Raw genomic sequence first — 23,834 nt, 5'->3', positions numbered from 1 at the left:
CAGGCACTGCAGAAGACAAATGGAGTTTCTGCAGAACACAAGGTGTTGTTAGGCTGGTGACAATCACAGTCCCGCACTCCCACAGTCAGCAAATGGCCCTTAGGCCTAAGCAGTGAACATAACCCTGGGTCTGGGGCAGGGATCAGCTGGATGGATGGAAGAAGGCAGCAGCAGATATACTGGTTAGTTCAGCAGGGACAAAAGCCCATGAACACACCACACGGCCTCTAACTTTCAAGAAGGGCATAGTGACAGGGTAAGTTTCCGGGAACCAGGGCACCAGCCAGCAGCAGCCTGGGTCGCTCTGAAAGCAGGAAAGGATCTCAGGCCAGGGTGAGATAGGGATCCAACAGGCCTTTGTCTCCTGGCCTACACACAAGAGTTGACCATCAGCATGGGAAGATGCCTGCCTCATGCAGCTGGAGAGGGGGGGAGACCATCGTGAAGAGGGGGGTGTGAGCTAAGTGCTTGCTCTAGGCCAGGCAGATACTGGTACCCACACCCATGCCGTCAACAGCCAACATTACTACCACCTACCATGGGGAGAGCTTAGAGGTTAAGAGAAGAAATGGTTGATCTATCAATTCACTCATCCATCTGTCTATCCATCCACCTGTTTGTCTATCTTTCCTGCCATGTGTCCACCTGCCCATCTGTCCACACATTCACCCATCCATGTATCTGTTCATCCATCAGTTCATCCACCCATACATTATATACTTGCCTAGCAGCTCCACAAAAGTCTGGCATAGAGTAGACCTTGAGTGTAGTTGAGAAGGACAAAGGAGCCCGGAAAGCCTATCCTCACCAGACAGGTTGCTCTCTTACCCCAAACATGTTTGGAATCTGACTTGGGTTGGGGAATTTGTTGTTGTACTAGACAGAGGCTCCCCATCTTTTGTCACCCCCTTGGCAGAGAAAGGCACAGGCAAGGACTTAGGTACAGTTTATCCCTCGGCCCTTTGTGAGGATCTCTACATATTCCCCTCTGCAAGTGTTGCTGGTGCTGGGGAAATGCCCAAACATAACAGCAGACTCCATTCGCCCTTCCCCAACTCCTTTGTCTCAGACACAAACATGAGATGTCTGAGTCTGGGTGTGTATGTATGGGAACACCAAGCACAGGGCTCTTCCTCCACTCAGCTCTCTCAGCCTTGGTGTCCCAGCTTGTGAAATCCAATGGGTTCAGGTAAAGGGCTCCATCTTATCACTGCCACGGAGCAGATGCACAGTGAGTGGCTGAGCTATGTCTAAGCACAGATCTCACAAGGAAACTGGTTGAGGTGGGTGTGTGGGGAGGCTGGAAAGCTCCGTGTGCAGACTTAGCACTGTGTGTGTGTGTGTGTCTAGAATAGATTGCAATACATGCCGTGACATGTTCAAGAGCACTTGAACACACACACACACTCTCACACACGTTCACACTCACTATTTTCACAGGCTCAGTGGTAAGTGTGTCTATGTGTTGCAAACCAGAGTCTGTTGTGGCAGCACTGTCAGCCCACAATGAAAGGATCCTTTGAGACCCTGCCTGACACAGGGGCAAACTGGCCTGTATGGGCCCCTTAGTACCCTCTGAACTCTGCTGTGGGGCAGAACCTTGCAGACATAGATGAAGGTCAGGATCCCTTTCTGCCCAATTTTTAGATGTACCCTCAGCCATGTGGACTAGAGAAGGGTTCCCTCTGAGAAAGAAAAGGGGGGGCCCAGAGGAGGATGGGGGAGTAGGGAATTGATGGTCCTGGGGTTAGCCCAAGGGTTTCTAGAAAGGGTTGGAGAGGCCTTGAACTGTACACAAGTGACCCAGAGCAAGTCGTTTCATCTCTCAGACTCTGTTTCCTCACCTTAAGGAACGAGAGTGGTGGTGGACGGAACTCCCTGGCTGCTGTGAGGATTAAGAAAGGCGTAGCAGTCAGGGCACTTGGCGCATGTCCTGGTTTGCTTTTCTGTTGCTGTGATAAAACATTCTAACCAACCTCCCCCCGAGGAAAGGGTTTATTCAGCTTGCATTTCCAGGTCACAGTCTATCACTGAGGGAAGCCAGGACCAGGAACTCAAGCCAGAACTGTGGAGGAACGCTGCTTGCTAGTTAGATCACTGAATTGCTAGCTTTCTTACAGAGCCCAGGTCCAATGGCCCAGGGATGGTGCTGTCCATGGTGGGATGGCCCCTCCCATATTGAGCAGTCTCTCTGAGACAGTGGTCAAAATGATTCTTCAGTTGCAGTTCCTTCTTAACAGGTGACTGAGCTGTGTTCAGCTGGCAATAAATCTAACCAGGACTGGTCACAATAAGCATGTAGTAACCACCATGTTCCTGGGTCAAGGCTGAGTCTTAGCACACACAAGATGCCTCATAATTAAGGGGGCTCTTGGTGAGAGACCCTTCTATGGAGATGTAAGTAGGTTCTGTTTTAGTTAAGCCCAAGCCTTGGAATAAGACCAGTGTGCCAGATATCTGTCTCCACCTGTAGCCCTGCCAGCCCACAGGCCAGCACGGCTTGCATTGCTGCATGTCAGGCTTACTAACAAGCACTGAGGTGGGTATCACAAGCTCATTTTATAGGTGAGATCTGTGGACAAGGGGGATTAACAATATCCATCCATTCATCCAGCCAGCCACTCCTCCTCCCCACTCCCCCACCCACCCACCCATTTACCCATCTATCCATCTGCCCACCCACCATCTGTCCAGCTGCAAATCAGGCTGCTTCAGACAAGCTGTGGGTGACCCTGCACTCCAGTCCTTGTATCATAAGGGTCCCTTACCACGGATCTCACACAGCATTGGTCTAGCTTCTGAGGAGAGGAAGAGGGGAGGGGCCTGGAACTGTGCATCTTTAATGGGCAGAATGAGATACAGACCACTGTGTAGAGTATGGGTGGCTCACACATTTTCACCGAGTAAATATTTACAGCCATTATGGCAATTGATCGCCTTCGATCCTGTGCGCAGCTGTGAGATAGCCCTGCTTAGTCATGCTTTCTTAAAAACAGCTTCTTCCCTTGAGCCGCTTTAATAATTCAGCTCCTAATTGTCTCTGAACGAACACAAACTTGAAAATGCCAACTCAGGGCCTCCATCCCCACCCTGGTCCCCTCTCATCCTCCCTGCAGGGCTCGCACCTCTTCCCTGCTGCAGACCTGGCCCTGGCTGTGGCCATTTTAGAGAGGGGCCTGGGACTGGTGGGTTCTGGTGTCCCTGCACTGTGCTAAAGCCAGGAGGAGAGCTGAGTGTAATTGAGCTCCAGGGCTAAAGCCAGAAGAGCCAGCAACAGGAAGTTCTAGCCGCTGCTCCCCAGGGCACTTTGAATAGCTGCGGGTAGCAAGAAGACACGAGGCACCTTAAGGTGACAAGAAAACCCAATAGGCTCTGAGACAGGCCTTCAGCCAATGACCACACCTGCCACAACTGGAGGGTGAGTGGGGGAGACCAAATAAACATTAGCATAGTGATGGTACATGTTGTCACTCTCCTGGTGGGTGATGCTTGCCAGAGCCTTCCAAGGCTTGTTCCCATCTCCATGTAGGGTAAGGTCCTGGGAATAACATGGTGCCCTAGCTGTGCCCCTGCAGCAGGATACCCAGGGGTCATCTAGAGCTTCATTCTGAGCTCTATGTCTCTGTCCAGACAGGTCCAGCAGGGTAACATTAGTGGGTGCCATGGAAGATTCTTGGTGCCTTCTGCAGAGCACCCAGGGGTGTGAAATCTTCATAGCCAATGGGCTGGGCCTAGATAAGGCCAACACTGAGATCACATACTGCAGTGACCTACACACACACACACACACACACACACACACACACACACACACACGGAGTCCTTGTGAAGCTACAGGGCTGTACACCATGGCAGGAATTCCCACTGCCCAGAGTAAACACACGATGCCCCTTTTCCTAGGCTTTTATTTCTTTAAGATTTATTTTTATTCTATGTATGTGGGTGCTTTGCCTGCAGGTACATCTGTGAACCAGTCTGCGTGAAGTGCTTGCAAAGGCCAGAAGAGGGGGTGAGTCCCCCAGAACTGGAGTTACAGATAGTTGTGAACCATCATGTGTGTGCTGGGAACAGAACCCAGGTTCTCCACGAGCTCAAGTGCTCTTAACTACTGAGCCATTTCTCCAGGGCTTCCCCTCCATAGTAGGCTTTTTGACAACAGCAGGCGGTGATCTGGGATAAGAGGATGTGCCATGCAGGCCCAGTGATGTCTGGTAGACCAAGTTCCAGACAGAAGAGTCCACTGCGAAAGGGTGAAGTTGGTATAATAAGTCAGTGTGTGAGAGGGTTGGTTAGGCTCACTTGTTGCTGACTTCCCTCTGTGGTCTAAGCACCTTTGACTGAGCAAGTGCAACCACTGACCCCTAATACAGCTTCTCTAATGGGAAGAAGACATTGTTGCAGAACTCAGGTAGCCAGGGATAGTTGGGATTTCCTAAACCCCAGGTTGCCTGAGCAGACCTAGGGTTGACAAGTGATGTGAGTGACCTTTGAGACCAGGATGGATGTGGCCCATGTGGCAGTCAGATTCTATTCTGATCTGAAAATTCTTAAATGTACTCCTCTAGGTACTCTATGGAGAGTTTATTACTTCTTTCCTTCTGAGTTGACTAATCTACTGAGGATTCCAGGTTTTTTTCCTGTGGTTCAGGGAAACAATGACTTATGGATCAGGTCCCCAACTCAGCCAGTCGGTGTGGGTTTGGGATTCATGGTTCAGGGTCTGTCTCTTCCCATTGAGCTCTGAGTTCTTCTGTGATCTTCTGTGAAGACCTCATTTGGTATATTAGTTTTACAGATGGACAAACTGCACAACAGAGCTCTGTGGAGTCACATCCGCTCTGCTCAAGCCACACACAGCCACACACAACCACACAGAGACACACACAGAGACACACACACAGAGAGACACACACATGCACACACAGAGAGACACACAGACATACACACAGACACACACACACACTACTCAGCTCACTGAGTGTATATTACACATCCACCCACAGAAGGAGAGCGACAGGCACTGGCTCCAGGTCCTTGGACTGGGTAAGGGGGCTGGAGTTGGGTGGAGGAAGCACTGAGAGTACCGCCCAGCTCCTAGGGTAGATGGAGCAAACAAGGAGCTAGGGTGAGGCAGTTGTGCCCCACCCCCACCCTGTGACCAGAATGGGGAAGAAGATCCACATAGTGAACCCATAATAGGCTTACACTGAACGGTGAACAGGAAACCCAGCACTAAAGCACTCATAGACAGCTGCTGCCTTCTAATGTGAGCAGGTGACAACAGACAGCAGGAGCAACACAGAGTCAGAGGTCAGCCTGTGGCTGAAAGACCTGCCTCTATCTCTATAGGTCCCAGAAGGCAAGCCATTGGCATGTAGCACACACCACCCAGCCACCCTGCCCCCATGCCCTCTGCCATGTCAGAGCCATGGAGCATTTTTATAACAGGACTCAGACATATCCAGGAGCCATCAACAACCAAGGAAAACCATATCAAAAGTCTTTAAAGCCACGCCCATAAGCCTAGCATTTGGGAGGCTAAAGCAGGAGTATTGTCATAAAATCAAGGCTAACCTGGGCTACATAGTGGGTGTCAAGTAAGTCTGGGCTGGAGACCCTGTCTTAAAACAACATCAATACAACTTAAGCTTATCCAGATAAAGATGTGGCACACATAGAGGTAGTCACTGAGAAAAAAGAATGTAGAATAAATACAAGAATATAGAGTGTAATGGCCGGGCAGTGGTGGCACATGCCTTTAATCCCAGCACTTGGGAGGCAGACGCAGGTGGATTTCTGAGTGCAAGGCCAGCCTGGTCTACAGAGTGAGTTCCAGGACAGCCAGGATTACACAGAGAAACCCTGTCCCCAAAAAACAAAACAAAACAAAACAAAACAAAAAAGAATATAGAGTGAAATAAATTCATGTCCCTAGAGACCTTGAAGCACATTATATGCATTACCAAAAAGTCTGCAATATTGGAAGTGACAGTCTAGTTGTTGAAATATAGAAAATTTCATAAAGGAGCTAAAATGATCCCCATGCAAAGTGGATTAATGGACTTGACTCTCCAATTCTGTACTAGAGGGTAAAGCCAAAAATATGGGGAAAAAAGAACTTAAGATCCCAGTGTGGTAGCCTGCATCTCTAACCCCTAACCTCTAACTTAGGAGGCTGAGACAGAAAAACCAGCAACCAGTTCAGGGTCGGCATGAGCTACACAGTAGGTTCAAAGTCAACCTGTGCTATGTAGTCAGAGCCTGTCTCAAGGGAGCAACAGCAAAAGATACTCATAAAGAATCCAAAGGTTAGGGCTGGAGAAGTGGCTCAGTGCTTAAGAGCACTGGCTGCTCTGTCCTTGGACCTGGGTTTGGTTCCCAGCACCCACATGGCAGCTCACAACTGTCTGTTTAGCTCCAGAGTGTCTGCTGCCCTTCTCTGGCTTCCACAGTCACCAGGCACACATGTGGCACACATACACACATTCAAGCAAGCTCTCATAAAATAAAATTATATCTTTAAAATTAAATACATAGAATTCTAAAGTCATGGAGGAAAGACAGTTTAGCCTTTGTCTGAAAAAACAACTGAGGGAACTCAGAAAAAAAAGCAGGACAGCATTTCATTGAACTGTCTGAAAAATTTAGTAAGAAAGGTGTGTGTGTGTGTGTGTGTGTGTGTGTGTGTATACGCACACTAGTTCACATGTGTACTTGGATGTGCATGTGGGCAAGTACATGTATGCACACAAGCATATGAAGGTCAGTGGCATCTTTCTTGATTACTTTCCAAAGAAGGTAGATTTTTACAGTTGAGGCCACAGACAGACTGACAGAAAGGGAAATTTCTCCAGCTCCTGTAGAGACATAGGCTATGGCTGAAGGATGCCAGGTTCTGGAACAACCTAGAACCTGGTTATCTCCTTGGGTGTTTCCTGAGGCATGTGGCATGCCCCCTAAAAACACACATTGGTGGAACAGTGTTTCACAGTTTAGTGCAGAATGGCCTCAAACTGGAGACCTTCGTAATCTCAGCCTTACGGGATTTCAAGAATGACCTACCCCTTCCTGGCTACAGACATTGTAAATGTCCCAGTGAAGTGAGTCGGTGGGATGGGTTTAGTCAAGAAGTGGAGAGACTTCGGCTCTTTTTGGTCCCTACTGTGCTGCTGTGTGACCTGATAGCCCAGACTAGAGCTCACTTGTTCCATCTGGCCTATGAAAGCTAAGTGGCAGTGACAGCAGATGCTACATCTCTGGTCACACCCATTGGAGTAACTGTTAAATATAAAAAGGAAATACCTAGACCACCATATGAATGCTCCATAGCCCTGAGGTAAAGCCAATTGGACCTCTGTATGAGACTCTGGCTTTTGTCTTCCTCTTTCTTTGTGATCTACGGCAGAGACCTCCAGTCCCCAGCATGTCCCTGCTCCCACTGTGCCCCTGTCCTGTGCACCTGGCATCCCCTTTATGACAATCCTGACCCTCAGTCCTGCCATGTCCCTCCATGAACCTCCTCTAGCCCCCTGTTTGGAACAGCAGCTTTTTCTACCTTCTCTGTCACAAGCAAACCATTTCCAGTTATGACTGGTTAGCGGTCAGTCTCTTCTGGAGTGGAATCATTCCTCTGGGACCAGGGTTGGATCTGCAACCTTTAGTGCTATATCTGGTAGACACAGGGAGAAAGTCCAGAAAATATCTGTTAAAGGGATACATGTGTGTGCTAAAGTAAGATCCTGGAATCTTCTGTCTTTCTAGATGAAGAGAAGGATTTAAAACCACCTCCCTTCTAGAATCCATGAAGTATCTCCTCTCTACTTCCCTAATGGTCTGTGGGTCCCACTGGCAGCTCCCCTTCCCTCTGAGGAAAGGTGGGGACAGGGATGCTGAGTATTTTCAAGGCACCTCTCTGAGCATGACCATCCAAGCCTGATGCTTCTGGAGACAGCTTAAGGAAAGTCCTAGAATGGGTGTGAACAAGGCCATGGCTGGTACCTGATATTGTGTATATGAGTTTCATGAACTATATCTGGGACATTATAAACAGTAGGCAGTCAAAAACTGGAGCTATCACCTCTACCACTATTGTCTAACTTCCATACTGCCTTGGACTCAGAGAGGATGGGACACTGTTTGAAGGGACACTGTTAGAGGCTCCTTAGCTGATTGGGGGTTAGGGATGAGAACCATACCTAAGGCTTGCTCACCCTCTGCCCCCACCGTGCACTCTCTGATAACTTCTCCATGTGTAAGAGCCTGAGGTTTTGTTTGCTGCCTCCAGTTGATGCAGGACATCTGTACTAGGCATACCTCACTGAGCTGTCAGAGGACGCCACGGGGGTGGAGATGCTGGCAGCAAGCATCCCGGATGGAAATTCCCCAAGACACCCCTGGGCCCTCAGCTTCAGTTCCAACAACCAAATGCTTATCTCCTGGACATCTTCACAGATCAGCATAAGGCTGGGACTTGAGAGCACTTTGTGTCAATGTCATCATCGTGAGGATTGATAGCAATGTGGGACTAGGATGAATGCCAGAGGCAACAAACTAACTCGGAGGCAGCCAGTGAAGCTTCCTGGGCATCTTTTGTGCTCAGGGCTCTGGCCCAGAGTCATGAGGGTTAGAATAACTCTGTGCTGGTTAACACTGGCCTGACACTCTACAGAACTCTGGTCAGACGGGGATGCATTTGAAAAGGATTGAGGAGTACTTCCCCAATACTGAAGATGAGGAGCAGCCTTGGTCACCCTGGATCTGATCTCTGACCATTACCATGTCCTATAAGCAGCAGAGAAATGGGAAAGCCAACTTCACTCAAGAAACAGAAATTTACCCAAAGAAATTCACAGACCAACATGGTGAGCATTATATAAACTTGGGCTCAAAGTGAGGTTGGCGAGAAAGCAAGGGTGGTTGGTCTGACCCTGTCATTTGGACCCATTTAGTTGCTCTACATGAGATGGTCTTCACGTGAAAGAGAATGGAGGAGCACTCCACTACAGGGACCAGGGGACAAGCTGACTTCATGTCCCTCCCCCTATTGCCTGTTGAGAAATTCAGAAATGTTTGGCCTTCATGAGGATAGATAGATAGAGGCCAGCTATGTCTTGCTGGGGATGGAGACAGGTAAAGCAATCCTCTGTCCAAGGGACAGTCAAACAGGACACTGGCTGCTTTTGTTTCCTCTCTGTTGCTATGATAAACAACACTCTGACTATAATCAGAGTGGAGGAAAGGGTTTACTTCATCTTATACTTCCAGGTCACAGGTCATCATTGAGGGAAGTCAGGGCAGGAATTTGAAGCAGAAACCATGGGAAAATGCTGGTAGCTGGCTTTGCTCACTAGCTTATTCTTATGACTCTTCTCTCTCTCTCTCTCTCTCTCTCTCTCTCTCTCTCTCTCTCTCTCTCTTTCTTTTTTTGTTTTGTTTCTTGTCTTTGATTTTTTTTCCTGGCTGTCCTGGAACTCATTCTGTAGATCAGGCTGACCTTGAACTCACAGAGGTCCGCCTGCCTCTGCCTCTGGAGTTCTGGGATTAAAAACAGGCATCACTACCACTCGGATGTATCTTACTTATACAGCTCAGGACCATCTGCCTAGGGAATGCCACCACACACAGAGGGTTGGGTTCTCCTACATCAGTTATCAAGGAAATCCCTCAACTGGATTACCTTCACAGGTGATACTAGGTTGTGTCAAGTTAATACTTAATAGATAATGTTAACTAGGACACAGGACTATGAGAGGACTCTCCTTTAAATGACAGCAATGGCACTAGAACCACATTGATATTTGGGGATATGCCTACATAGCCAAGTCACTCATACTTCTCAGGCCTTTCAAATCCTTCTTAGCCATAAGAATCATAGGAACCAGAATCACTTAAGAACCATTCATCTCTTATTTCCTGAGGCAAAATAAAAATAAAATACAATTCTAAAAATGAAGATGGCTTTAGAAAAGAGTTTTCTCATGAATTAAGAGGGTTTTCCCCACTTAATATACAGACCAATTGCTAGCTTGTCCCTGGGGACATGCAACACTATCTTGCTGCCTGGCAGGTTCTTCATATGACAAGATGTGTACATTGTTGACAAAGATGACAAGCCTGTGTCTCTTATCCCCATGAGTGTTCCTACTCCTATCTCAGTCCCCACTTCACTATTTCTTTCTTCCTAATCTTGAGGAAATGCTGAAGGATGAAGACCTGACTTCCAGCTGCTTCACAAAGATTAGAGACTGTTAGCCCTGTCTATCCCTGGACTAGAAATCCTTGGACAGGGCAGTGGGGCACATACCTTTAATCCCAGCACTGGGGAGGCAGAGGCAGGCAGATGTCTGAGTTCTAGGCCAGCCTGGCCTACAGAGCAAGTTCCAGGACAGTGGGGGCGGTGAGGGGCCAGGAGTGAGGGAGGCGCTATACAGAAAGACCTTGTCTTGAAAACAAAAAGTTGGATGTTGGTGGCACATGCCTTTAATCCCAGCTAAAACTACAGAAAAGAACCCTGTCTTAAACCCCCTTCCGCCCCCCACCCCACCCCCCAAAAAAAAAACAGAAAAAAGAAAGCCTTGGGCACACGATGGGAACAGGACAGACTAAAGTTCCACCTCCTCCTCCTTGTTTCTCTTCTGTTTTGATAAAGCATAGCTGAGGCTGACCTTAAACTCCTGATTGTTCGGTCTGCCTCTCCTGAGCAATAGGATTGCAGGCATGCACCTCCGTGAGTGGACTGTCCACATCTGGAAGACACTCTAAGTTGGCCACTCATTTTTCCTTCCTTGAACATTTTCAAAACTGTTAGTCTATTGCACTCTGGTTTCTTCTTATTTGCTGTGCCTAATTGTGATTTTTTTTTCTTCTTTCTCCTGATTGGGATTTGTCCAGTTCATTCAGTCTGTTTGATATCTTTCAACCATTTCTGAAAATTTCTTCAAATTCTGTTAGTATTTGTTTTTTAGTATTTAATTTTGTTTTGTTTTTGTCCCTTTTCTCCTGGAACTCCAACTATACATTTATCAGGCTTTACTTTTCTTTAAATCTCATATTCATTTCTACTTTTCTTCCATTTATTTTAGTCCACTTACATTTAATGTAATCCCTCAGATGGCTGGACTTACAACTGACATTTTTTGTCTCGTGCCTTTTGTGCTCTTCTCTTCCTCTTTTACTGCCATGTCTTCTGTTTATACTCTCTTATTTCCTGGCTTTTTAAAAAATAATTCTTGGTTGAGTAGTGATCTAAACACGTGTCCAGCTATGATGTCATCTCCTGCTCCTCCAGGTGGTGTTTTCTGGGTTCTTTTCAGGGCTTTGATTCTCAGCATTTTGAACAATATGCTCAGAGACAGTGAAAAGATGCTGGTCAGCTTTCTACTACCGTAAGAAAACACGTGTGGTGACTCCGTGAGGGAAAAGGTTTATTTGGCTCATAGTTTTGTAGATTTGATCCATGGTCTCTAGGCCCTGTCATTTTGGGTTTGTGGTGGCACTGTATGTCATGGCCAGAGCCTATGGTAAAGGAGGCCCCAGGAGAGCTAAGGAGCAAAAGGAAGAGTGTGTGTCAGGATCCAAGTATGGACATCCCCCAGTGACCTCATTTCCTTCTACTGGGCCCTACTTTCTAAAGATTCTACTACTTGGTGTGTGGGGGTGGGGTGTTAGAAGGCACTAAGGATTAAGCACCTAGAGTCTCCCACGCATGCTAGGCAAGCGCTCTACCATTGAACTATATCCCCAGCTCTCTGCCACTTAACAGTACCATGAGCTAGGGAGCCAGCCTTTGCTACACAAGCCTCTCGGGAACATTCACACAATAGCAGAGATAGAGACAGACCAGAGTTTGTCTTTCAGAGCTCCAATTTGATCTGGTTAAAAACATACTAATCTGCTATTTTGAAGCCTTTTTCTGCTTAGTGCCAACATCCTGGTCATCTCCGGGTTCTGAGTTGACATCATGATCAGCTACCTTTTCATTCTCACCGCCAGAGATCTTCTGTTCCATGCTGGATATCATGATTTGTTAAGCGGCCTGGTATTGAGTTATTCCCCTGTAAAGATTGAGGAGGGATTAGGGGGGATGGGGTTCTGGCGAGATAGTTTGCAGGGTATAGTGCTCGCATGGAAGCCTCCCCAGCATTCACATGAGAGCTGACAATTACCCCACTGCTGTGGAGACAGACAGGATCCCAGAGGCTTTCTGGACAGCTAGTCTAGCTGAAATAGTTAATTCCAAGTTTAGTGAGATGCCCTGTTTTAACAAAACAAAACAAAACAGTGGAGAGCATTAGATGCAGACACCTAACATCTGGCTTTCATAGATTCACTTCACACATGTTTGCACACAGGCATGCATGCACATATACACATGCACACATTGAATTTTGGGCTGGGAGTGTTACTCAATTGTAAAAATATATGCATAATATGTATAAAGCCCTCCATACAATCACAACCACTGCATAAACAAGGCATGCTAACACATGCCTATCATCCCAGCGTTTGGGGGAGAGAGGCAGGAAGATCAGGAGTTCAAGGCCAACCTGAGCTCCAGGAGATCTTGTCTCAATTTTAAAAAAATTAAAGAAAAGGGAGAGAGAGAGAGAGAGAGAGAGAGAGAGAGAGAGAGAGAGAGAGAGAGAGAGAGAATGTTGAGTTTTGGTTTTAGAGTTGTCAGATTCCAGGTTTATTGGGCTTTGAGGTTTCAAATGCTGCAGCCAGGCCCAGGCTAGCTGCCTGCTAATCCAGCTGTAGAACCCTTAGCACCTTAGCTGTAGAACCCTTAGGCACCATGTCTGCCTGTGTGCCATCATTCTTCCTGCAATAACACTAGTGAACTAAACCTCTGAGCTGTAAGCTAGCCCCAGTTAAGTGTCTCCTTATAAGAGTTGCCACAGTCGTGGTGTCTCTTCACCGCAATAGACACCTTAACAAAAACAGGCATAACTTTGTCCAATGAAGCCCCACCTCCTAAATGGTCCATTGCCTCCCAATAGCACCACAGACAAGCAGTCATAGTTTAGCATATGAGCCTTTCAGGAGACATTTACCACCTATCCTACAACTCTGTGACTCCATCCTTCCCTGGATCCCAACTCTCAACCCATCCCTGCACTGTGATCTATTTCCTTCATCTCTGTGAACACCCATATGAGGCAGTTTTGAGGGCCATCTTTTAGGGCCGTATACTGAGTGAAATGATGAAATAAATGCTCTTTCATGTGTCCCTTTCTCAGGAGGCTCACTCCCCTGGGCCCACTGCTGTTTCCGGGCTCTTAAAGAGCTGCTGTGTGGAGTGTGTGGAGGCCTGAAGGGTGTCCGGTGTCTTTAGTCCCGAGCTAAGTCTGCTGCCCTTGCTTAGGTTCTCCTTCCCCATGTTCAAGAGGATTGAGGTACCAAGGAATGGTGATCGACTGTAGATTCAGGGCTGGCAACATGTCTCAGTCAGGAAAGGTGCTTGCTGCCAAGACTTTAATGACGTGAGTTCAGTCCCTGGGACCCACATGGTGGAAGGAGAGAACCAAATCCTTACAATTGTCCTCTATCCTCCACATATATGCTATGGCATGGGAGCATGCAAACAGCACACACACACACACACACACACACACACACACACACACACACACACTGTACTGGCTTTTCTACCTAAATACTCAAATGAACATCTCTGGTGTGCTGGGGCCCTGCCCTGTGCGGCTGTCCATTGAGATCCTTTCTTCCTGGAGGCTCTGTCTTCCCCTCCCCTGGACCTCATCCCGTTGGAGCTGCATGTTTGAGGCCCTTCTTCAACATGTATGTGTTCCAGCCAGTGAGAAATCTAAGCGAACAGGAGGGAGGCTCACCTACCGTGCTGTGCTGGTTCACCTTCATTGTCAGCGGGGCTGGATTGGGAGACACGCCTGTGAATGCGCCTGTGTTTCCAGAGACTGGGGGAAGACGCACCCTGAGTGTGAGCAGCAGCATCTTAAGTCTTCACTAAATAAAAGCGAGTGGAGGGGGCAGCTGAGCGTCAGCACGCACCTCTGTCTAGACCTCCAGTTCTGCATGCTCACTGGCCCCCCCTTTGAGAGTCTGGCCTTTATAACTAGTAAGTAATGTATTAATTAGGATTCTCTAATTAATTAATTGGGTAATGGCAACCTAACTCAAGTTGTTAGCTTAAGCAATAACTGGTGGGATTACGGACTCATAACTGAAAGGTAGAGTTTGAAAGTGCTATCAGGTACAGCTGGATCCAGGTACACGGCAGCTACTGTTGCTGTCCTCTTCCCTCTTATCTCCCTGGGGGACATCATCCTGTAGGGCTCTTATGGTCCTGGTCCCATCTGACAGCCAACCTGAGCTTCTACCACTGGAGTGGTAGAAGGCAAAGCAGAGGCGAACAGAGGAGTTGGGACCACAGGCCAGTTCCATTCAGATCTCCAAAACCACCATCCTGGCTTCAGGAGCAAAGAGCCTGGTAAATGGCAAAGCAATCCTGGTGCAGTTACCCAGTCTGGTTGGGGATGGTAGGCAGGCAAACATGGCCTGTGTTGAGGCACAGCCACGGTCAGAGTTAACGTAAAAAGGACAGAATCCCATGGCCATCTTGAGATGGTGGCTTTGGTGGCTGAGTGGAGCAGTGTGGGTGGGAGGGTGTGGGTATCTATCTATATTGGGAGTCCAGGAGGGAGGGAAGAGGTGTGGCTGAGGAGAGGGATGGAGGCATGGTGCCAGAGCACAGAGGGAGAGGGGAAGAGTGTGGCATAGGGAAGAAGACTGGGGGTGGCACAGGCTGGAGGAGGCACAGGCTGGGGAGGTCAGCTTTGGGTGTGACACATCCAGGACACCATGTGTGAGGGAACTTTTTGCTTGTGGGATTCCACTCCTGGGCAGCTTAGTTTCTATGAAGCATAAGAACGATTCATCCAACAATGCCTGCCTGTTCTGCCCAGTAGAATGAACTAGAACTAAGCTCCTGTTGTTCTTCGGAGAGCTGGTCCCAGGGAATGGGTCCTGAGATGGAACTGGTCCAGACCCATAAGAGTCAGAATCTTTGGGGTCTGGGCTAGCTTGGTGTCTAGAGCAGGAAATAGCATGTCGTGTCAGTCAAATTCCCAGGTCCCCAGCCTTGAAAAACTAACAGCAGAGCTGTGTGAGGAATAAGAGTCAGAGGGACATAGGAGGTGGAGACTGGCCAGAAATGAAGCAGAGGGAGTTCATGGTAGGCCACCAAGCAGGGCTGGTGTCATCTTCGTAGGCTTCCTGGAGACAGCACCAAGAAACAGATTCAATATTCCAGGCCAAAACGACACTATGACCTCAAGCGCAACCTCTGTTGACTCCAACCTGCTTCGTCTGATAACTCCCTAAACCAGACCAGGCTTTCAGACTTTCCTGAGTACCCTACATATCCCGACGCCTTCAAATGAGCTCTGTCCCTCGACTTCTTTAGAAAGCATGGGCTGCTCCTCTGTGGCTCCCTCATCTTCCCCCACAGAGATTCCACTCCCCAACCCCCGCGCCCCACTACCGTACCTTCCTGGTACCTTAGCCCTCTCATGCTTTCCCCAAAGGTTATGCAAGTGATATCACTTCCCGGGATGTGTCTGCGGGCGTGGGAACCGGAGAGGGATGACCGCTAGCCAAAGCAAACAGCACCCCTGGGGGCGTGGCCGCCAGGGGGCGTGGCCTGGCTTTTCCTGGCTGAGAGAAGCCGCTTGAGCGTTTAGTCTAAGGAAGAAGGATGTGAAAGAACCGTCACCTAGCGTCAGTGGACCTCGGTCAGAACCGAGGCTGACAGGGCCCAACTCGGATAAACCTGGGGAGTCCACTTCCATCCATTAGGCCTGCAGCCCAGGCTGTTCATATCGCAGGGCTACTGCGCTCTCGGGCCTCGGATCCACTTAGGCGTCGTTAATATTTTACGCTGCACAGCTAGGGGGATCGATGACTTACTTGCTTATAGCTCAGTGCTTATGAGCAGCCACTGATGCTTACACTGGCATCTGAAGATGCTCAGGAACACAAGGGAAATTGAGGCAGGGAGGCAGCTGTGGATGCCAGCATCAAGAGGCTCAGAAGGCTTTCCACCTACGCTGGATTCTTTCTCACCTGATACAACTGTCTTCCTGCACAGCTGGGCTGAGTATAAATCATTGGGCGGGAGAATCGCGGCCCACTCAGGTGCCACCCGTGGTCTCACTGGATCTTTTGAGCCCCTAGAGAGGCTAGTCACCGTTCCCACTTTATTGATGGGGAAACTGAGACTTACAGAAGTTATGACTCTAGGGATGTCTATCAGGACTTTGACTCCATATGGAAACTAACAGAGACATGGGCTGGGTATTTCTTGGTTCTTAAGTGTGTAATTTATAGGGCGCAGGAGACCTTTGACTTTCTGGCCTTTTAAACATTTTAGCGAGTCGAGTTCTCCAGCAGAGCTTTCTGGCCTTAATCAATGGAGACTACAGCCCGATTAACCTGAACTAAAAGCCGTTCGCTTACAGCTGCTTAAAATTCTTGCCCAAACTCCGGCTTTTAATTAAGCAGGTTAAATTAGTGAGTCTGTGTGGCTCCCATCAGTGAAGCGCTGTTCCAGAATCAAACCGGCTGGCGTTGCACCGGTGCCCCCTTAAGTAATTCAACCCCTGGGCCTCAGTTTCCTGGTCTATAAAACGGAAGATAAGGAATGCCCACTGTAGGAAGTCTTTAAACATATCCAACAGCATGACCCAGATATGTGAGCTCCGGCTCAGGTAGAGTGGGCACAGGGGCTCTGCGAGGGTTTCCATCCCCACCTGAGGACTAGACTAAACACTGTGCTCCTAGGACTAAACACTGTTGATGCTCTTTGAATAAATGAGCGAGTAGTTCGTAAACTCCTAAAGGCAAGCTGAGGCTGTTCGGGCTGCGAGTGGGAACAGCGCCCTTAGGCGTGAAGTGGCTTTCAGTTTCTCCTTCTGCTAAACAGCAAGAAGGGTTTGGGATTGGCGGCAGCAGCACTTCCCACCTGGTCCCTCTGGGTTGGTGGGGACTCCCGAGGCGCGCTGCGCCCGCTGGGGGGCAGCAAAGAGTCAGCTCTGCGCCCAGCACTCGAAGGCGCTTCGCAGTCTGGAGCATCTCGACTCCGCCCTGCCACTCCCCGCCTTCCCCTCCCTCCTCCTTCCTTTCCGCGGCTTCCGTGGCCCTACCCAGTGCCCTAAAGGGAAGAAATATACCCACAAACTAATTAGCACAGCTCTCAGCAGCAGCTTAGATCTTCCCGACATCCAGAAAGGCAAATCGGCTCTCTATGGAAAAAGCTGAAAGTCCGAGACTCGACCAAAGTCATAAAGCAGTCAGAACCTGAACTCAGCTCAGTAGGCTCCAGTGCCAAAGCCAGAACGTCCTCCTAAAGCCTCGGGAGCGCAAGCAGGTTTCCAGAACTGGCGAACTCTGGATATCAACTTCTCCATCTTCAAAGAGGGGTGGATCGGGACCAAGTTGAATCTCAAGCTGTGGGCTGAGTTGCAGGAAACATCCTGGAGACTCAGGGCTTCCCGGATCCTCCGCACCCCCTCCCACTGACTCTCTTGCAGGGAGTGTGGCCACTGCGCCCCTCCTCCTGAGCACCCGGCTCCCTCCAGCGGGTGGGGAAACCGCAGACCGCGCGGCCTCCCCGAGGCTGGCGGGGGAGCGGTGGCGACGCGCCAGGTTCAGTCTGGAGCTGGACCGTATAGGGCGGGGCCTTGTCCCTCCCTCCTCTTCCTGGCCTGGCAAGGAGGGGCCGCAAGGGACGAGTCCCAGAGTGGTCGCTGCGCCTAGGCCAATGAGCGCGCGGGGAGCCGCGATGGAGCCTGGGGCGGCCAGAAGCGCCCGGGACCCCCGCCTGTGTGGCCCCGAGCCCTCGGGGCAGGACAGGGGGCAGCAAAGTCGTGGTGCCCCATGTAGGGAATGGGGGCACTGCTGGCTCACAGTGATCCCAGGAGCTGCGCCCCACGCTGCAGTCGCCGCCGCGCCTCGAAGTTTGGTGGCTAATTTGGAAAGTTGAGCCCGGGCTCCAGCATCACGACCGGTTCTGCTCACTGCTGTCTTCTCTTCCACGGGGTCCCGGCCCCACCAACACCCGTAGCCCCGCCTGCCCGGGGCATGTGAGCCGCCGCCCCTGAAGCCGGGCGGGAGGCTCCGGCCCCGGCGCCTCCAGGCAGCGCACGGCGGAGGGGTGCGCCCCGGTCCCAGCTGCGCTCGCCATGGGCATTCAGGGTATGGAGCTGTGCGCCATGGCCGTGGTGGTGCTGCTGTTTATTGCCGTCCTCAAGCAGTTCGGCATCTTGGAACCCATGTCCATGGAAGGTAACATGTGGCCGCCCGCCCCTCTGTGGTTCTTCCCGGGGAGGCAAGGGGTCGGTAGAAGGATAGCTGCCTTGGCTCAGACGCCGCCCCCTCCTGGCTGGGGAGGGCAGGGTTTTGGACTTAGAGGGCAGAGAGAGCTCGGACTGAACCGAGCAAACCACCGGACTGCAGCGTTGGCGTAGATGGGAGGGATGCGCAGGGTGACATCTTGAGCGAGCATTCCTAGCTGACCTAAGGCTTTGAGAGTCCGAGCTGCCTCTGGCTTGGGACGCCTGGGAGAGGCAGGTGGCCCAGGGTGAAGGTGCCAGGAAAGACCCAGGACACAAGGTACCAGAAATCGGCAAGTGATTTGAGACCTTTGCAGGTGGTGAGACTGTCCCTTTCGCCCTCCATTCGGTGTCCAGTTCCCTGTCTCCATGCAAAGCTCCTGTCCCTAAGATCAGTAACAAAATCCGCAGCCACATTTCTGTCCTAATAAAATATTAACAGAAAAAACAGACTACTCTTGAATCAGTCCTGACCATCTCTTTGAAACCCCTGACAAATATCCTTGGAATACCAACTGCAGGACGCTACCACTTCTGGACAGGTTGGGAGGAGGGGACATCTCTGGACAAATAGTTGGGCTTAGAGAAGAGAACACCAGATATATAACTTCTCCAGCTGTTCCAAAGGTTCAGACGTAGTCCTGCTCCTCAGAGCTGAGAGACAGGGGCTGGCCCCAGGTCACCTAGGTCCCTTGGCTGCTCCTCAGAACTGAGAGAAAGGGGCTGGCTTCAGGTCATCTAGGTCCCTTGGCTGCTTTACGGGAGGATGAGTATCATGCTGGTTCAGCACTCTGATGACCTTGCCAGGCCCCAAATCTTGGGAATGGAACCCAGAGGCTGGGGGAGGGAGGTTGCTCCTGTCTCTGAGCTGCCTGGCATCCTCTTGGACAGAGGAATGGGTCCCAACTCTCTGCAAAGGGCTGATGAGGGCCAGAAAGGGCAGTCCAGGATGCGAGGCATAACTCTATTCTGTTCCTGAAGGCAGAGTTGGTCCTTTGCTAGAAACCTATCACCACACACGACCCACAGAAGCCATGGGCTCCCTCATGCCTCTTTTCTAAACCTGCAAATGAGGACCAGGGAGAAAAAGTTGCTTAAATCACCACCACCTTGGGCTCATGGGCTCTAGTAGGCAGGAGAGTTAGTTGCCCAAGCTTGCCTGGCTGGAGATAGACCCTGGCAATGAGCTTGGTGGAGAAGATGTGAGGGTGCTTGGGGTTGGAGCAGGGGTGGAGAGGGATTTGCATGCCTCCAGAAGACTTCCTGTATCTGTCACCTTCTGTGCATCTCCTTTGGAAGCCTGGAGAATGTGTAGTGTGATGCGATGGAAATCATGACCATTCCATTGCAAATCCCGGTTCTCCAGGCCTTCTTGGACCCTCACCCCTGCCTGTGCCCAGAAACACCAGTCAGCTTCGTTTCCATAACACTGCAAAGGTCACTCCCGCCAAGGTGTGGGGCGGTCTGACCTTTGGCTTTGTGAGTTCCCAGGAGAACTGTCTTTACATGGTGAACAGTATTCCTAAGACAATGTATGGTTTGTTTGACCTGCTAACCAGCCCCCTTCAAGCTCGGAACATCCCACTTTTCTATCCCGTGTGTGCCTTTGGGAGTTCTGGACTCATGATGCAGGTGGAGGAACACACAGTCTGAGCCAGTGAGGCCTGAAAGGGGATCCCGTCATCTTTACAAACTGTAAAGCCCCTTAACTGTGCCAAGCACCATCTGTAAACTGGGCCTGATGACTTAACTCCTGCCTCTGCCCCCCAGTAACGTGTCAGGCTTCCATGGTCAGTACCCTGCTCGATCAGTATTATGCTATCACCCCCCAGCAACGGGATACTGGTAAAAACAGAAGTGATCCAGGATTTAACACATTTCTCTCATGGAGAGTGGAGACAGCTTTCCCCTCCCCCTTGCTTGGGTCAGAGCGGGGGAGGGGCGGTGAGGGGGAGTTGTAAGTTCTAGATGTTCTGTGTTGATGAGAAATGGTGCCAGCTGAGAGCCTGAAGCACCTAGTGGCCAGCAGCAGCTAAGGGAGCATCAGATGTGCCTCGAGGAGCCTGAGTCCAGCCATCTGACGGGGTAGGAGCTGGTCTGCATGCTGCTAGGGTGAAAGGCGGCCGGCTGGTGCGCAAGGTCCTTGGCCGTGCCACATGTGCGCATGTGCAATTGGCCATATCGCTTGTCTTCGCTGAGCCTCCGCGGTTTTCATCTGTAAGAAACTAGAATGAGGAGTCCTTCGGGACTGGTAGGAACTGAAGAGCCGGAGCTTTACTGAAGATCACGAAGGGGACTCTATTTGGGCCCTGGGACCAGGACCCAGCACAGGCTGGGCTGAGGGGCTAAAATTTGTGTAAATGGTGTCTGGCATGTGGGTTCTGTGTTTGGCAAGTCCATAAAAGCCCTGAAGTTAACTTTGCAGGGTTGGTAGCTTTCCCTGGCTGGCTGACACTCAGTTCTACAGGGAGTCCCAACTCTCTCTCTGAGGCTCTTCCCTGAGCCTTGCTTGAGGCACTGGTAGAGGGTGTCCCAGTTGCTGCATCCCTGGTGTCTTTGAGATGCTGGTGAGGTACGTCTTTGTTTCCCCCACACAGAAGCCTCAACTCCCATGCACCTAGGCTTCCTCACAGCCCTGCACTCAAACAGGGAGGCTTCCTGAGTTCTTTTGTCAGTTGATAATTTGTCTCTGCTAGGTGCCAACAGCATGGGATGTGGCCATGTGCTGCCTGCCCACTATAGCTCCCATGCCTGGCACCGTGCTTGGGACCAGACAGCTGCTTAGTGAGGATTTGTTGACTCTATGAGGGAATCTTTTCAACAATAAGAGAAAACTGGGGCCTTCTCTCTGCCTCCAGCCCCTGCTGCCCACCAAGCCTGAGGCTAGATCCTAGGAGAGACACTGATCCGATTGGGCATGAAGGGGTTTCTAAGTGGCAGGAGTGGGATCTGCTGCTGAGTGTACAGAGGCTGGGAGATGGTGTGTGTTCAGTGTCGGTGGGGTTGCGTGTTACTGGAACACACAACTCCAAGGAACATCATGTGGGGGGCCCAGCCAAGTATGTGGAGCACTGGCCAGTATTTTGGGGAAGAAGTATTAAATAGGGTCTCACTAAGTAGCCTGAATTGGCCCCAAATTTGTGATCTTCCTGACTCTACCTGCCTCCCCACCCCATCTTGGGATTGTGGTTGTGTTGTCCACCATGCCTAGATGGGGTATCGGTTCTCAGTGGAGCTGTTAGGTATAATATCTGAGGGGCTTTGAAAAGCACACTTAGTATGTTCAGCATTCAGTGCCTGAGGTGTCTAGGCACATTCCCCTCCAAGAACATCGCCTTTTACTCGTAGAGAGGTCTGCAATCTCCGTGTGAAGCTCCAACCTGGACTCTCAGAGGCAGGCAGGGTTAACCTCACAGGTACAAAACCGTCAAGGAGAAGCAGTCATGGTTTCTCAGTGTGTCCCAGGCCAGCAGCAGGAACATCCCCCAGGGTTGTTAGACATGAACATCCAGTCAGGCCTAGTAGGTGAGACTTATAAGCCCAGCTTCAGGGGCGGCAAAGGCAGGAACATGAGTGACTCCCTAGGTTAGAGTCAACTGAAAGCCAGACTGGGCAACTTGATGAGACCCTGTCTCAAAATAAAGTTAAAAATAGACTGAGGATAAAGCCCAGTAGGAAAGCATTTTGACTAGTGTATGTGAGGCCCTGTGTTCAATCTCCAATCTCTCTCTCTCTCTCTCTCTCTCTCTCTCTCTCTCTCTCTCTCTCTCTTTCTCTCATCTTGAGGTCCTCCCTAAACCTATGGCATCTGGATGTAGGACCCGGCAGCTTGTCTCTTGCCTATCTCAAGAGACCACTCAATATGTCTCAGTTTGAAGACACAGCTCTGGGTGGGCATAGTCTTCTGCTGGGATACTGACATCCATCCAAAAAAAAAAAAAAAAAAAGTCATGGACATTTCCAGGTAGAGAAAGATGCCTGGAATTTTAGCAAGAGTCCTGGGGCAGTCCCAGCTCCTACTGGAGGCATTTGCAGCCATCCTGGAGAGGTTACAATGGGAGTGCAGCAAGTAGATAGGCTCTGAGTCTAAGGAAGGGTGACCAGAGCTTGCTATGAGGAGATAGTCAAGGAGTAAAAGGGAGGGCTGCCACCAGGGCATGGTGGGGTGGGGGAGGGCTGCCACTGGGGCATAGTGGGGGATACAGGGAGGAGGCTGCTGGTTTGTAGGAATGATCTGTGGTTCCAACCAGACCTGGTAGATTTGGGGGGAAAAAAAAAGCATTTTTATTGCAAATGCAATACCTCAAACTCTCATAAACTTATTTAACCCTGAACAGTTCTGTAAGACAGAAGCCTGCACAGATCTCTCTGCTAAGGTGACACAAGGAGGAGCAGGGCTCTCCTCCTGGAGGCTCTTGGGAATAATGCTCTCTTGCCTTTTCCTGTTTCTTGAGGTATCTTGTTGATTCATGGTCTCTTCCTCCATTTCAACAACACCAGACAGGGCCGTCTGTCTCATCTTCTCTTCCGGTTTCCCTTCTGCTTTACTCTGAAATACCTGCATGTTCCAGGTTGCATTCCTGTTTTAAGTTCAGCTGAGCAGCAACCTTCATTAACTTCATCTGCAGCTGGAATCCCCTTCTGCCATGTGACCAGATATGCCCATAGGTTCCAGGCACCAATCTTGGACCTATTTGAGGAGCCATTATTCTGCCTAGCACAGGGTTCTACTGGAAAAGACTGATCCAAGTGGAACCATGAAGTAGGTAGAGGCATCTGCAGTGTGGCTTGAGGGGAGGTTTGCTATGGGCTCATGGTGAGGACACAGAGGTGTGAGACTAAGGCATCACCAAGGATCCGAGGTAATAAGGAACCAGGTTCAAGGGCTGGGCTGGTGCCATCATTAACAGATGACAGGAAAATAGTAATCAGGGCAAGGGAGCAGGCAGGGAGGTTGGATGCTGCTGACAAGGTGGCTATGAGCCCCATGTTCATCTGAGGCTCTCTGTCATCCCACTACCTGCTGAAGCCCCTCCCAAAGTCCATGTACCCCCCCCCCCCAGCCCTACTTCCCTTGCCTTCCAGTCCTGGCTGTCCTGTTGTCAGTTGGCCTGGCCTGAGAACTCTGACTCTCATTGGATATCATGACTACTGATCAGACCTGTCCAGGAGGCTAGGCTTCCCAGTGTGGAGTTGAGACAGCCTAGGCACCTCACAGGAGATCCCTGACTGAATAGGGGTATGGCATGTCCATTCTGTGATTTGAAGATCTCCAGCAGTCTGCTGCCGAGAACTGGAGCTCAACCACCTAGAACCCTATGACTTGGGTCAGTGGTAAGATCCTGGAAGTGTTTGGGGCATAAGAGCCTCCCAGGCTGCATGAGGTCTTGCTAGGACATGAGGTGTATTCTAGCCAACAGTTAAGCCTTGGAGATAAAATGAAAGCGCTGTGAACAAGACAACAGAAGA

The 23,834-nt window shown here is 50.2% G+C and overlaps 1 protein-coding gene and 1 long non-coding RNA gene across 4 annotated transcripts in view; one reads left to right on the top strand and one right to left on the bottom strand.

Annotated features, from left to right (window-relative positions):
- Positions 1-23,834, top strand: part of Kcnip3 (potassium voltage-gated channel interacting protein 3) — a 65,626-nt gene that overhangs the window by 21,073 nt on the left and 20,719 nt on the right. The window contains exon 1 of one of the 3 annotated variants that reach the window (XM_034494777.2): positions 18,085-18,318. The exons of the other annotated variants lie outside the window; for them this stretch is intronic. Coding sequence (XP_034350668.1) covers positions 18,216-18,318 — 103 coding nt within the window. The 5' untranslated portion in view covers positions 18,085-18,215. Of the gene's footprint in view, positions 1-18,084; positions 18,319-23,834 lie in introns of those variants that run through there. 3 annotated transcript variants of the gene reach the window in all.
- Positions 10,607-17,775, bottom strand: LOC143441416 (uncharacterized). Its single transcript, XR_013108788.1, has 3 exons — positions 17,209-17,775; positions 11,972-12,053; positions 10,607-11,540 (listed from the first exon to the last, which is right to left on the bottom strand). It is a non-coding gene; the product is annotated as an uncharacterized LOC143441416 (long non-coding RNA).

This window comes from Arvicanthis niloticus, chromosome 2, assembly GCF_011762505.2.
Source record: "Arvicanthis niloticus isolate mArvNil1 chromosome 2, mArvNil1.pat.X, whole genome shotgun sequence".
NCBI classification, from domain to species: domain Eukaryota; kingdom Metazoa; phylum Chordata; class Mammalia; order Rodentia; family Muridae; genus Arvicanthis; species Arvicanthis niloticus.
This window is presented reverse-complemented; position numbering and strand designations above follow the sequence as displayed.